At 44.9% G+C, this 15,828-nt stretch overlaps 2 protein-coding genes across 5 annotated transcripts in view; one reads left to right on the top strand and one right to left on the bottom strand.

The window, feature by feature from the left end:
• The window catches only part of FLT3 (fms related receptor tyrosine kinase 3), a gene marked incomplete at both ends in the record, with an annotated part of 41,416 nt that extends 34,835 nt beyond the window's left edge, over window positions 1–6,581 (bottom strand). Inside the window, one exon of the mRNA XM_080363632.1 lies at window positions 6,527–6,581. Coding sequence (XP_080219758.1) covers window positions 6,527–6,581 — 55 coding nt within the window. The remainder of the gene's footprint in view (window positions 1–6,526) is intronic.
• A 7,285-nt stretch (window positions 6,582–13,866) lies between these two features.
• PAN3 (poly(A) specific ribonuclease subunit PAN3) overlaps window positions 13,867–15,828 on the top strand; it is a 79,329-nt gene continuing 77,367 nt past the window's right edge. For 2 of the 4 annotated variants that reach the window (XM_080341676.1, XM_080341675.1), the window contains exon 1: window positions 13,868–14,536. In XM_080341676.1, the coding sequence (XP_080197802.1) occupies window positions 14,122–14,536 (415 nt within the window). In that variant the 5' untranslated portion in view covers window positions 13,868–14,121. Of the gene's footprint in view, window positions 14,537–15,828 lie in introns of all 4 variants that reach the window. The other 2 variants (XM_080341678.1, XM_080341677.1) reach the window with 2 other exon arrangements.

Here is a 15,828-nt window from a genome sequence, read left to right as displayed (position 1 = left end):
TGGGAGTCAGCAGAGATACTCTTACTTTTTTACCGGTTACTTACAAGTATGTTTGTTTCAGTGTCTTATGTAGTAAAAGTAAGCCAATGATAACACGAAGTGCAGACACATTCTTCACATGATACTGCTACATATTGAATTTTATTGGCTACTTTCACCATTAACTTTATTGCAGTCTGATATCAAAATCATGATCTGTGATTCATATTGTGATTTTAGTATTCATTTAAGCCAGAATGAACAACAACCCAGTTCGACTTATTTATATAATTCTATAATTTTTCAGACTTTCTAATCACACACCTGCCCTCCTGAGTATGAGACCTGCTGTTCCTCTGCGAATCAGTTTCTGTTAGTGAGGGATTGTGTACACTTACAAGCAGTCCAACCCCTTTAGCTGTTGCTTTGCTAAATATGAACTGGCCCCAGCACCATGTTGCTCCTTAATTTCTAGATTTGCTTTGAAATCGCCTTTCTGAGTTCTCGGTCTATGTCAGTAATTTATGGTTTTTACCTGAAACAGCAATAAAAAAAATTATCTTCTTAGCATGAAGCAAATGCTGAAGGCTGAAGCAAGACATTTATCTCTGTTTTATCTCTCTGTCCTGCTTCTTCTGTTTTTTGTTTACCTGGGCTTGGGTGAGGAAGGACTGCAGGGTTGTATTCAAACCCTTATTTGTCTTTCATTTCACTAAGATAACTTTCCACCTACCTTCCCTGGGCATCTGAGATAAAGGTTCTGCCCAAACAGCTGAACTGTTGTTTTGCTTGTTATTATTCATTTTGTCTGCTTTTCATGGGACTAGCTGAATAAATGACAGCCCTTCCACAGGTCTCTGGACCATGATCCCATGGTGACTTCTTTGCTTGGGCTGATGCTTACAAGGAGCTCGCTGAAATCCTTGCTGCTCTACCCACAGTTGGTGCCATTCCAGGCACTTGTGATCTGGTTTACAAAGAATAACTGCAACTGCTGTGGATGTCCCTTTTTGGGAAGTGGCTGAAACGTGGCTGAAAATGCCATCAACCTCAGTCACCATGGAAATCTCCCTTTCTGAGGAAGAGTCTCCTTGGTGGCTGGTTCTTCTGCTTCTTACCCACATCTTCCATCCTCTCAAGGGAGCTGCTTCTCGGTTCTCACATCACCCAGATCTTTCCACCCCACTAAGTGTGGTGAACAATGGAATTCTGGGCTGCATTAGGAGGGGTTTTCCCAGCAGGTAGAGGTCCTTCTCCTCTGCTCAGCACTGGAAAGGACCCACCTGGAGTCCTGTCTCCAGTTGTGGGCTCCTCAGTATGAGGGACATGTACATACTAGAGAGAGGCCAGTGAAGGCCCACAAATATGATTAAGGGACTGGAACATCTCTGCTATGAGGAAAGGCTGAGACAGCTTGGACTATTCAGCCTGGAGAAGAGAAGGTTTGGGGGGAACCTATCAATGTACATAAATACCTAAAGGGAGGGTGCAAAGGGACGGAGCCAGGCTTTTTTCAATGGTGCCAAATGACAGGGTCAGAGGCAATGTCTACAAAGTTTTTCACTATGTGGGTGACTGAGCAATGACAGAGGTTGCCCAGAGAGCTGGTGGTCTCCACCCTCAGAGATATTCAAAAGCTACCTGGACAGTGTCCTGGACAGCTGGCTCTAGGTGGCCCTGCTCAAGCAGTGAGGTTGGACAAAATGGCCTCCAGAGGTCCCTTCCCATCTCAACATTTCTGTAATTCTGTGAACAAAGGGACAATTCTGTGGGCAAAGAAGCACTGGTGTGATGCCACCACAGAGGTCCCTCATGAATCAGGAAATGGCATTGGGCTGTCCTTGTTCTTGATGGTCCTCTAGAGGATGTTTGCTCATGGGGAGGGGAGGTTTATGCCACTAAAAAGCTGGATAGACAACCCTGAAGCAAAGCAAACAGATATGACATAGTGAGTTTGCTTTAACTCTTGTGGGGTTTTTTAAATTGCTCTGTATTTAAGTCCTCCAGTCTCATTACCTGACACACTCTAGCACTTCTACTGACATCAGTGGAATTACTAACTTCTTGCAAGCAAGGGCTACTTAAGTACCTAAAAATAAAGGTATGAGAATCCTGGCACCTCATCAACAAGGAGAAAAGGATCTCCCCAAAAGAGAAATGAAAACAGATGGCAGATAATGAAATGATACTATTTGTCATCCTAGTATTTTAGAACTTCCCTTTTAAGTGAAAACAACAGTTTTCACAACTGACTATAGTATGTTTTCTATCCCTTCCTGGAAAAGGCGGTGAGGACAGAACACAGAGGGCCTGAATTGTATTTGGGGGAAGAATGGACAGAAAGAGGGAGAGTGGGAGAGAAAGATTCTGCTACAAAATATAAAAAGACAAAAATTAATCCCAAGTATTTGATTAAAATGGTAGTTGGTGTTTGGCAACAAAATCCATAAAAATTTATTTAAAAAAATACTATCATTATGAGGTTAGCATTAAAAAACAATTGCAATTTCCAAGCAGTTGTACAAATGTAAAATCCAACATACTCCTTAAAGAGCACATTGTAACAATAAAACACTTTCCAAACCAGCCCTTGTAGCTCACCAGTTAGAAATCTTATCTACACAATTAAGCCTAGACTACAAAGAAAGGAGTAAATAATGTCTTACAACAGTTACAGAGCTAAATATCCAGGTGATAAGCTAGCTGTTCTGTCTGTTTACCCTGTTCAGGTTTTTCAGAAGGTTTTAAGGAAACATCTTCAAAAAAATTAAGGAGTCGTTCCTTCCTTTGGATGGGAAATAAGCACACAACTTTTACCCAGCTATCTGTATAGCTTTGTTATCATCTTATTTGTCATGAAATATAGAAGAGAAAATAAGAGTCTATACTTCAAACACACCAGCAATTTCTAGGGTATTATCTGTGTTTGAAGGGTTATAGATTCCTTAAGGTAGCATTTTGCATCATGTTTCAGTTTAGAGTCCCATAGTATCTTCTTAAATGTGTTTCCATTAACAGTCATAGAGTTAAGCCATATGGGAAATAAGGTCTTCCTGCCCATTTGAGAAATGCTGCTCTTTGTTGGCTCTGGATTGATGTTTTGGTCCCTATTTTCCTTTTAAACAGTCCATGTCCTTTGCTAGTGTTACTATAAAAAACTGAAATTGCTTTTTGCTTCACTCATGCTCTTCTACATTTTTTCTTTGTAAATGTTTTACTCTCCAATTTCACTCCCATTGCTATTTGATGGACTTTTTCATCCCTGCCTTTCACAGGGAACATCTCCATGATGATTTTTAGAAAGTCTAACTCAACCCAATGAACCAAAACAACTTCTCAGCTAACAGTGCAGAATCTTCAACCTGAGTGAGTTTATGCCACAAAGTTTCAGATCTTTTGAAAGACACATTTTCTGAAATTCATGAACAACAGGTATCCTGTGCTTTACTATTTTGGGATCATTATAGGAAGGGTTCTCAACAGGGATGCTGCAGAAGGACAGGATGTTCATATCTCTGCTCTGTGACAAACTGGTGACCACTGAGCTGCACAGTGTGCACCCACGCACTGGTGGGCAGAGACGTGGGGATGGCCCTGGCAGTCGGGCTGTGCTCTGGACATCTTCCAGCTTCTCGGTAGCTTGAAATGTGGGTAACTTGAGGAATTTTCTGAAGAAAAGAGGGGAGAAGCAAGTGGGGACAAAGCTCAAAAGAAATAAAACAGCCATAGTGTTAAGTTGTATTTACTTCCATTGGAAAACAACTATTTTTCTGCATAATCCTTTCACCTTCAGGAATTTTCACTTCAGAAGTAATACCTTATCTTCTGATCCATGAAATGGTGATGGATGACCACGAAAATATGTTCTGTTGGGCATGACTGTTTGCCTGAGTAAGCAGATCATGTACTGGCCTTACCCAACATTCAGAGCTGGCTTGCACCCAGGTTTTTGCATGTCTCGGGAAAGAGATTGTAGTCAGGATCAAACTTGATTCTCCCTGGGGTGCTCATTGATTTTACCTTCCTGCTGGTGGCAGGGCTTGGTGCCTGAACTTGCTCTGGAATGTTTGTCAGCTGGTTTGTTGGAGAGAAAATGGTGTATTGCTGGGAGATGGACAGATCCTGCAAGACAACTGTGTCCCAAGCATTTCTGGGTCCTTCTTAAAAAGCAGAAGTGTGCCGGCCTATCTCATATTTTCCTGGGTCTCCGCCACAGGAACGTAAAGGACACTTGCATGTTTTGTGAGGGGTTTTTCAACAGTATCGTTCTATAGTTTTTGTGCAATCAGACACCCCATAATCTAATCCAGAGCTTGTTAGGGCCTGAGCTTGCAGTCCTTGCTCATATGAAATTTCTTCTCTTTTGCCAGACACAGGGAGATCTCAGTCAGTATCTGACAACTTAATTTCTCTCAGTTGTTCTGAAAGTGCAGGTAATCCCATAAACAGCTCTTAGTAAGAGAGGGTCCAATAAAAACAAGGGAGCAAGAGCAGTTGTTAATGGAAAACTTCCCCTGATGAGAAAGGTCACCAAAAGCCTCTGTTCATCACAAAATTCCCCTGTTTGCAAAACATGAAACTACTACTGCCTCAGTACCCAGGCCCCATCCACCCTTCCACCTCATCCACTAATGCAGGCTAATTATATGCTAGATAATATTCTCTTTAATCACAAGCTCTTGCTTCGGATGACCAGTAAAAGTTAAGAAGATGATGAACTGGAATAGTGTTTTTAATGTATATAGTTGTATTTACATATATATTGTATTGTACATTTTGTTTTCTAAAGTTCTTGGGATTACATTCCTTGCTGCTGGGGAACATTTATTTCCAGCAAATATCACAGGTAAGATGCTTTTTCTTTCCTGCAACTTTTGCAGTTCTGAGTCCATAATTTAAAGACAGACCTGATGCCTTAAGTCTAGGGACGCTGTGTACTTTCTTCTCTAGGTGTTATTATAGTTTAGTTTTGCTGGTTAAGTGCTGCAGCTTCTGATTATTATGGTTCATCATATGGATACCCTCTGTTGTCTGCACAATTTATTACTAGGTCTTGCCTCTAAGCAACAGACAGATTCTCAAAGGGAACACACACATTTTTAAGATATTACATATAATTAATTAAAAGCTTAACATTTTTTACATCAAAATTGATTTTTAAAAAAGAGTGATTTGCTAGAGAGAGATGTATGTAGCTAGCAGTTCTCAAGATTTCTGCTGTCAGCTATGCCTCTGATCCTTCAAATCCTAGCCAGTTTGTGTGTCCAAAAGCATCTGCTATTTTTCCCTATAACAGCTAGTCTTACAAGAAGTAGCACTGCCTCCCTATATACCTCACTTTGACTAAATAATATCTCAACAGAAAGAACACCGGTCGTCCTGGAAGATAATCACACCGTGGGGCTCTCACACCTTTTGTTCTCTCTTTGCAGAACTGTCTATTAGCCACACCAAAGTCTATCCCTTGCAGGGCCCTTTGGGCACCATCACACCCCAATCCCAGATGATTTTCTCTCTTTTTTTTTTTTTTTACTTTGTTATGCAGCCTGTAAGACTAGCAAAGCTCAGTCAAGAAGAAAACACAGAAATCCCTCTTCAACAGGGTTTGCTTAGTAGTAGTATCAGCAGTCAAGCAAAGCAGGAGATCATAAAATACTCATTTTCATTTTTACTCCACCTTCTCCTCAAATAGCTCATGTAGACTTTCAGCCGTGAATGAATAATATCTAACAATTGCTCTTTGAAGTAAATATTATTACCCCTGTACATGGAGCTGAAAATGGACTGTAGGTTGTTAAATAACTTTTCCAGGCATACATCAGAACCACATAAATCAGAGAAAAATCACATTGTCTTTTTGTTTCAGTCCTGGATTTTGAATCAGCAAGATCATGTTTGATAGCAGCAAGCCATTTATTTTAGAGCTAAAGAAAAATAGTTTCAAGCATTTGAGATGGAAGCAAATCTTATTTCCTTTTCTCTTAACACTTAAATGTTGAGATGGTCTTCAATAGAGGAAATCAAGCCTTAAAATACAAAACTCCTTACTCTAACAAAACAAAGGACTTGCTAGATATTAATATCGTGCCTTCTTCTATTTAGATCATTGAACAACAATAACAAAACCTGGTTAGATACAGATGCATTGTTATATTTCGCTTCACCAAGGTATCAGATTCACAGATTATTTACCTGGGAAATTGCAGATAGGTTGTTTAAAGTGATCAGGTCAAGCTAACATTAACACCAGGAAACAGATTTATAACAGGAAAACAAAAATCAGTATATTTAAATACTTTTGCCTTGAGTATGAAATGTGTCAGGTGCAGTGAGAGCAAAAGCCAGGCTGGACTGAGAAGGATGAAGATGATGGGAAGGAGAAAAGCATCTCTAGAAGAGAGAAGAAATGTGGGACAGAAAATAAAAGATGTGAAAGAAAATAAATGGATAAGAAGTCAAAGGAGAAAGAAAGGAAAGATGTTAATGGATGCAGTGAGAGACTGTGAAATGAAGAGGAAAGGGTCCAAGAGGTAGTGTGAGACCTTACCTGCCAGGTGAAATGGGCTTCCAGCAGGGCAGCTGTAGGGCCAGACCGCTGCCATGGCTGGCGATGCCCTACAGTCCCCTGGCCCCAGTGAGTGAACCGAGCCGCGCAGGTGGTTGTCTTAAGGGTGCACGTCACTGCCCACAGCGAAACTACTTCTCAAAAGTGAGGGCCCGAGACCCAAGCCTGAAGGAAACGGCTGTGGGATGGAGAGAAGAGGGGCCTCTCTGGGGGTCAGGGACGTCTTCCTTCTGTTGGAGGACGCCTCTACCAAGCTGAGCAGCTGCCTCCGCTTCTGCTGCTCAGACCTTGCCTGGTTCTTTAGCCCTTCACTCACACTTCTACAAAAACATATTTTCTTGGGTAAATTTGGTGCAGCTGACTTTTTGATGTCTCATCTCAATTCTTATTTTCAAAGCATTTATGGTTTCTGCTTTCATGCGCTAGCAGTCTGCATAATTTCTCTGAGTATTGATGAAGGAAAGAGCAAGTGGCACTGCCAAGCTAAACAGCTAAAAAAAAAAAATCCAAATGAAGTTTGTGTGACACCATGGGAATACCCTGCTGCATCTGTCATCACAGGCCAAGGGAGTTTTCCCGCGCTGGGTGAGCACTTGGTCTGCTGGTGGCAGAGGACCTGCTGCGGTCACTGCCGAGAGCTCAGGGGGCTTCCACCCAGATGGGGAGCATGTCTGTGGCATGGGGCTGTGTTTACACCGGGGGGAACAGCAAACTAGCGTTTCCTGCAGGGAGGTTCAAACTGAGCTACAGCTGTTCTGAAGTTGTTTTGCAGACGACTTGTGTAGGGGATAAAAATAAAGCCCTCCAGGCTCACCCTCAAACACAAGTCTCTAGAGACACAGTCCATCTGCCCTCAGCCTGTCCCCCCTAGCTGTCTTCCTCAGAGTGCAGCACTCCAGGATCTGCTGCCTGGTTGCAGATGTGTTAGGGGAGGAGCTAGTCCAGCTGTGGCTGAAGTTTCTCACTCCAGCAAGGCCCCTGCTTGTACCAGGACAGGACATCGCAGAGGGGCAGGCATATCTCCCTGGCTTCCACAGCCATACATCGCAGCCCCCAGGCAGAAGCAGATCCAGTCTGAAAGGAGAAGCTCAGCATCTCTCCCAAGATATGTTGGGGAATTTTTGTTATGCCTTCAGCTGTTATATTTTATGTATAAAATTGTATTTCATTATTTTATTTGTTTAGTTGTATTTTTACTTGTGAGGGACTATGCAACTATTCTGCAATTGTACAGAACCTGGATAAAAAGAATAACTGAGCAAATAAATTCAATGCCAGTAAGGTACTCTCAGAAACCTTGCAGAGATGATATCTAGATTTTTATTGATACCTGCTAAATAGCTTCTTTTGCATTAGGGAAAATTAAATTAAAATGTAGATGGATCAGAACTAGACAGATATATCATAGGTAAAAGAAGCCACAGAAAATGTCCCAAAGATAATTGCAGGGGCCAATTGGGAAAATGGCACTGGGGCCAGCATTGTTAGCAAAGATGAGCACATGATCTCTCACAAGATTTCCTTAGAAACACAGACTGAGACAATAGCATTATACTCTGGTGCTGAAGACAAGCTTGTATGTGATGCAGTGAAAAGGAAGGATGTGAAATAACACGAAAAACAAGGAGATACATACTTGCAAGGATTCAAAAACCAGGAAAGGAAGTGTAGGATTCCACAGGCCTTAGAGAAATAATTGCAAACAGAGAAATGTCATGCTGGCAACAAGCTTTCCTGGCTGGCAGGCTGCCGTTTTCTTTCTTTGCACAGCCCTCGCTGGTACATAGTTCCAGCATGGATGAGGTTGGAAGACATCTCTGGAGATTACCTAGTCCAGCCCGATGCTTAAAGCATGATCAGTGAGCACAGGTTGCCCCAGACCACCACCAGTAGGGTTTTAAATACCTCCAAGGACAACTTCTCCGGGCAATCTATTCAGTGATCAACCACCCTCACAGTAAAAAAGTGTTTCCTGGTGTTCAGAGGGAACATCCTGTGTTTCATTTAGTGCTCATCGCCTCTGTTCCTGTCACTGAGTACCACAGAAAGGAGTCTGGCTCCCCCATCAGGTATTTATACACATTGATAAGATCCCCCCAAGCCTTCTCTTCTCCAGGCTAAACACTTTCAGCCTTTCACCTCCTTCTCGTATGGCAGATACTCCAATCCCTTATCATCTTCATGGTTCTTCACTGGACTCGCACCAGTAAGTCCATGCCTTTCTTGTGTTTTCTTCTATCTTGTATTCAACACTACAACTACATAAAGGTTTTACCCTCAGAAACCAGAGGGTAGACAGTTTGTGCTTCTGTTCTGAAAATACCAAACATCTACTCCAGCCACTTACTGCTCATGGGCAGTCAGGTGGTATGGCAAAGATCCATCCAAATACTTACATATATACTAAACCAGTGGATGCCTGTCCTTTGAGTCCTTTGATTTAAAATCAACAAGTGAGTAAAGTGCTTTGTTTGTCTTCCACCTGATGCATTCAGCACTGGAAGCTGCTGGGATTTCATTGAAGATATTTTGGCTTTTTGTGGTTCAGACAAGGAGAAACTACCATTAACTTTCTTAATCAGGAGAATTTGTTGCTGGTAATGTAGCTGATCTGGTATCAGAAGTCTTAATGTACATGTCAGGTTTTCAGCTTAAAAGCTTCTGTGAAGATGTCGTCAGCTATGACAGCTCATATCTACTGGATTAAGCCAAAATAAATATATAAAATCTGGAATATTAACCTATTTCTAAAGACTGGAGGTGGTTCAACAAATGTGTCATACACATGTACATGAGAGTAAAGCATTCTTTTGAGTAGGGTTTTTTCTGCCATGAGAGAATTGTTTCTGTTACCAAGTATTTTATCCAGGTTATATCATATCATGGTTGGTCTTTACTGCAACAGTTAGATAAAGGCAGCTTCAGGGGGAGTAGCCGCATGTAAGAAACTTTCTAGCTAAATCACATGACTAGATTACCAGCACAGTGAAACCAGACTTACATTTTAGTGCTTGTACTAGTATGAACTTTAGCTTAGGGCTAGACCTCTCCCCCATACATTATTAACACAGGCGATAGCATACATTATTAACGTAGGTGTTAGCAGGAACACTTCAGGGTCAACTCCTGACTTGCTACTTGATTTGAATTCAAAACTTCACTGAGTGTGAAAGAATTTCTTTTTGCATGTGAATGGGAATCTGGTTAGGAGCAACATTTGGTTTCTTTCAGATACTGTTAGTAAAGCAAACTGTCTAGCTAGGGACCCATGGGTATTGCCACAGCAGGTTGGTCCATTCAATCCAATATTCTAACTGCCATATTAGTCATTCTCAAACACTTCAAAGGAAGATTTAAAACCCCCTAATTTTGTGGAATAATCTCCTCAAGAGTGGAAATTTCCCTTAGACTTCAGACAACAGTTGCTGTATATCCTGACCTATCAGGCTTTATTACTCTACCTTCAAAAAGTAAATGAACAAATGCTAAATTCTTGTCTAATATGACTGGGTACTCTGATCATGTTTATATTTTTGTAAATCTCAACAACCTTTTCTCTTAATAAAATACTATAATGATAGAGTTTAGAGGTTAAATTCAAATTATGTGAAAACTTTTTTAGAAGTCTTTCATTTGATCTGTTTCAATAATACTAAGCAAGGCCAGTTTTTTAAGTAGAGATAATATCTCTTAATAGACCAGCTGGTACTGTTGAAAATAAACCAGTATACATGCATTATTTTTTCCAACTACTTGGTTGGTTTAACAAGACTCTTAGCTACAAAATTTGTCTTGCTTATGCCTTAAAGAAAAATCACAGCTACAATAACTCTATCCCTCAAAAAAGTATTGTTATTCATTTGCATTATCTTATGCCAGTCTGCACTTCAGGATCTGTTTCCACATGATTTACTAAACATGTTAATTTTGGGTTGACACAAAGAGAAACTGTTACTCTCAATAGCAGACACGGCTTTCTCAAGACTGGTTCGAATGTTACGGGAGAGCTATTTGGCGCTTGTGACCTGATTTGGCTGGAGAAAAGAGCTCTTGGCAGGCCTTTCCTTCTCAAGGATTTCTTTTTTCCTCCCCCTCACCTCTTATTTTTCATCTCATAATGTTTGGTTCTGCCTTTCTGTTAGAGCTCTTAAAAACTGTCACTTGGCTATGGCTGAATGTATGTATACAGGAGTATTTCTCCATTTCTGGGTCGAAAAGCACACCACAGTTATTAGTTGACTACAAAGTGGGACAAGACCCAAGGGCATCTATCTGTTTCTCCTTCATCTTGCTCCCTGGATCTAATGCAAAGTAAATCTGGGTATGTGCCCAGGAGAGGAACAGCAGTGTTCTCCATATAGATGCCAGCTTCAATTCACAGAAGAACTAGTTTTGTGAAAAAAATGATAACATCATCAATCATTACTCTGCAGGAGTGCCCAGTAAATCTCCATGCACTGCACGAGGCAGTGGAGCAAGTTCAAGTAGACAGCGAACGGCCAGCAGGACTCCTCAGTGCTCTGGCTGAGCAGCAGAAACAGGCAATAAAAATAAAATTTGAGGGGAACACATGGTTGTGATTAATGAGAAAGTGTCAGGCTCCCATATGGACACTCAGTAGCTATCAGTCAAGTCAACATATAGTTAACAGAACTAAAGAGACAGGAGAGGTAAGAGCTTGCCAGAGCCACAAAAAGAGGCTCATGCCATCTTGAGCCTCTTCGCATTATTGGCTCTGCTCTGCTGGCCAAGAAAACACAAAAATGAGGGATGCTTCCAAGCCGATTTGATGCTCAGTAGCTCAGGTACAACGTACCAGCTTCAGTGGGGGAGAAGCCGAACACCCTTGGCACTGTACCGCACGTCTCATTGTTATCTGGGTACTCTGGCTGGCAGGATCAGGTGCTACAGCTCAGTCCCTATCTCAGCTCTTCCCGCATCCAGTGGGAATGTTTTCAGCCTGAGCTACAGCATGCAGACAGGAAAAATGTGGGTCCTGTACACACAAGCCCATTTGTGTCCTTGTTCCTAACCTCACTGTGCACATGTGATATTAGACATATGCATGGATCAGCAAAAGAGCTGTGGGAAAAGCACTCTCACAAGGTTTAAAACACAGGTTAGAATACACTTCAGCGGTGGGAGTGGTTACACAATTGAAGTCTTTGCTTGGAAGAATTAATTTCATGCCCAACCAGTTTACCCAGAAAAGGTATTTCCCTATGTGTATCATGAAATCTCTTGTAGGATAACTTGATACCATTAAATCCACAGTACTAAAACTCTGGATAAAAGATCCACAGGGCTTGGGAAAGCTGAGATTTTTCTTCTCCCTTCATTAACATAATTCTGTGGCCCTTTCCAACCTCCTCACACATACGTATAACTTGTCCACTGAGTCTGACCCTTCTTGAAGGGGAGTTTTTTCCAGGGGACACCAACCCTGAAATACGGGCTGGTAAACAGGCTGCTGGTAAGGGGGCTTCAGCAGGTGATACTGGGTTCCTCTCTTCCCCCATGCCTGGCATCACCTCAGTACAGCATCTTCCACCTCCCATTCCCCTCTATGACTCCACAGACCCCAGATGCCCCATCTGCCTGAGACCTCTGCCTGTGCTGGCACCTTCCCAGGATAAATGGAGAAAAACCAATGTACTCCCAGGCTCTCCCTTTTCCCACTGCAGCAGCAGAGGGAAGTTTCACCTGTGAGCACCTGTGTGTAGCTACAGCAGCTCACAGTGCAAGGAAGCCCATGGTTTCACTCCTCAAAGGGGTAACACTATGCCAAGGGGCTGATCGATACACAATTAAGTAGTCCTGTGGGTACCTCAGCTAAAACAGCTGGGACCACCTCTCATCCATGTACTAAAATGATTTCCGTTATCTAGGAAAGTGCAAGTTGGGGTTAAAACATTTCCCACGGTTGAGGTATTTATGAGGGCTTCCTGTGGTTTGTGTCCAAGCTCCTACCCAGAGATTTTAATGGAGACATCAACAGGGCCTTCCCACTCTTTTACGTACTTTACTAAACTTGTAGGAATACAGAAGCTGTGAGCTTTTTGCCATCCGGTTGAAAGGAAGCAAAAGGCTGAAAATTGTTGGGGAATGACAGAGAAATGATACCCTTCATCTTATTTTCTTGGGATACCAGGCTAGGACTTCAGCTCTGACTCTCGTAGCCTTGCTCTTTAGTTTTCTGTCCAATGTTACTTTGTAGACCAACCACCTTTTTTTCCTCATCTGGTTTATAAGCTTGTAGAAGCCATGCTTCTGACTGCACAAATGTTGGTCTTGAGACATCAGTTTAAGGCATGCTTGCTTCTTAAAGCCTTTAAAGACTTTATCTGAGGAAGACTTTGTTATGACATTTAAAAGCTCACTCATTTTTTTACATTTCTTTTGCATATTCTGTCAAGGCATCTTGGAGGAAGGCCCTGATTTCTGATTTTCTTTTCGTTTTTAATATGACTGAAGACAGCAACCAAAAAAAAAAAAAAAGCAATCTTAATTCTACAGTAAATCTTTTTCTTACCAGAATGTCAAGTATGCTTTAATATGTCATGTTTTTCCACTATATACATCACTTCAGCAACAGCACCACAAGCTATGCCAACAACATAAGAAAAAAAAAAGTCTTGAGTAGCTTAGCAAGTGAGTCACTGAAAATTCACATAACAAAATTCTCCACGCTCAGGGGAAAACACTTCAAACATCCCCTTAAAAACACCAGGCACGCCAATTCAACGCCTGGAGAGGGAGAATCCCTCAGGCTCCTCTCTCACACGGCAGGCCGGGAAAAGCCAACGGGCTGCCCTGTGGTTTTCAGCAGGAAAGAGGTGTTTTGGGGGGTAAAACGGGCTGAGACATTGCTGGGAGCGCCGGTACCCCGACCCCCACCTCGCGAGGGTGAAAGGCGGGAGAATCAGCTTGAGAGACGACACGGGAGCCGAGCGGCCCCGGCCCTGGGCTCCGCTTTGTCTCGGCCCCAGGGCACGAGGGGCGGCAGGGGTCACCGCCCCGCCGGGACGGCCGTTAAGCTCCGCAGGCCGCGCTCGTCCGAGGGCCAGACGCCGCCGCGCGCGACGGTTAACGCCCGCGCGCGCGCACCCAACCAAGCCGCTGGACACTGTGCTCACTCCGCGGCGGCCCCTGCGCCCTCCCGCCCGCCGGACACCGCGCTCGGCCGCCTGAGGCTGAGCCGCTCCCGCCCGCCGTCCCCCCCTCTTCGGACTGCGACCCCTCCTCAGCCCCGGCTCGGCGGGCGGCTCGGCTTCGCCCGGCAGCCGGCGGCGCTACCCAGCATGCCCCGCGCCGGCGCAGGCGCGCCCGTGCGGCCGCTCAGGAAGAGGAAAATGGCATAAACAACCCTGAGCGCCGGGACCACTGAGGAGGCGCCGCCGCCCCCGCCGCGGGCCGCGCGGCCCCTTTAAGAGGCGCGGAGTCGCCCCCTCCTCCCCCTTCCGGAGCCGGAGCCCGGGGTGACGGCGGTTCCCGCGCCCCTTCCCCCTCCCCGCCCCCTCCCTCCCGCCCTCCTTCCCCATGGTGTCGACCCCGGCGGCGGCGGCGGGGCGGTTGCCATGAACAGCAGCGGCCTGCCCTGCTCGTCGCCGTCGCCGGTGGTGGGGCCGCCGCCGCCGCCGGCGGTGGGGGTCGGCGTGGCGGGGCCGGTGGCCGGCGGGGCGGGGGCCGGCTGCGGCGGCGCCGTGAAGCTGAAGTTCTGCCGTTACTACGCCAAGGACAAGACCTGCTTCTACGGCGAGGAGTGCCAGTTCCTGCATGAGGAGCCCGGTACCGCCCCCGCCGGCCCGGGGCCCGCCGCCCCCCTCGGCGGGCTTCCGCTCGGCATCCCCCCGGCCGCTGCCGCCGGGCCTGGCTACCCACCGCACGGGGCCAGCCCGGGCTCGGCGGCGGTGGTGGGGCCTAAGAAAGCCGAGCTGGGGGCGGGAGGCGGCGGCGGAGGCGGCGGGGGGCTGGATGGCCCGCGGCTGACGAGTGAGTGCGGCGGGGCGGCCTGGGGGTGGTGCGGTGTGGGGCGGCGGGGGACGGGCGGCGCGTTGTTCTTGCTCCCCGGCACGCTGTGGTGCTACCGGAAACAAATAACAACAGCCATGGTGGCGGCAGGGGTCCCCGGCCACCCTCCCCGCCGCCTTGTCCCCGCGTTCGGCCTCTGCTGGGCGCCGCGGGCGTCTCGGGCAGGTCGGGCCGGAGCTGCGCCGGCCGCCCCGGGGCACGCTTGGGGGACACGGCCGTTACTGATGGGGACGGAGCTGGCAGGTGTGTTGGAAGGGGCTCCACCCCCGGCTGGTTTTGGGGGGCGCCTGGGCAGCTGCCCCTTGGTCATCTCCGTGCTAGGCACGGTGCGGGTTCGCTGTGGACCTCTCTGCCCAAAGTCGGGATGGGAGAGGGGGTGGTTGCAGGGAGGCAGCACTTTCCCAAGTGGTACCCCTAGATGGGCTCCTCCAAACAACTCGTTCTGAGTAGCAGCTCAGTTTTAAACGTTCCAACTGAAATGTTGTATTAAAAAAATACAAAACAGTTTTATAAATAACTGTATATTTACATTATCTGCTACTGTGAGCAGAAATTGCCTCTTACTTTTTTCCCAAGGCTTCATCAACCTTCATATGCAGCCCCTTCTCAGATGGTGATTGTTCAGATTGCCTGTATGCCATGCAGAGTGGCATTGCTGTTACTGGTTTGTTATGCGTCTTCCTAACGTGCAGTCTAATAGTTAGATGGTGTTTGCAGTAAACTGATTTTAGTCACTATTAATTTTGTAGGTAAAGCGGCACTTTGCAGCTAGGAAAAGATGCTCCTTCAGAAATGTTATGCTGCTTTTAATTAGCATATTAAATTTGGTTGCATTATTGATTTCTGTCATAAACCTGGCATTTGTTTACATTAAATAACTACTGAATGGCCTCAACCATATTTTTTGTAAAATTAAGATACAACTGCACTGAACATCCTGTATGTATGTTTTTAGTGCTTCATACATGTTTCAGGAACCTGCAGCTGATATTTTGCCAGGTCTGGTGAGCTTGTGCCACTTAGCAGTATTATCTCGGTAGTTGGTAGCTTGTCAGTGTCTTACAGTAACATAGGACTGTCATGTCTACCCTTTCAGGAGGAGCCTATAATATAAAATTGCTTAATGTTTTCTATTAAAATACACTATTTTCAGACTTTGATCATTTTGTCAAGCTTCAGTTATACAAACTGAAGTTTGTCTTGTGCATGGTTTTTTTATTTTTGTTTGTCTGGTTTTTTTTTTTTTTTTTTTT

The sequence above is a fragment of the Nesoenas mayeri genome (genome assembly GCF_963082525.1).
Source record: "Nesoenas mayeri genome assembly, chromosome: 1".
Taxonomy (NCBI): Eukaryota; Metazoa; Chordata; class Aves; order Columbiformes; family Columbidae; genus Nesoenas; species Nesoenas mayeri.
Note: the sequence above shows the minus strand (reverse complement) of the source record. Positions and strands in the feature narration are given on the sequence as shown.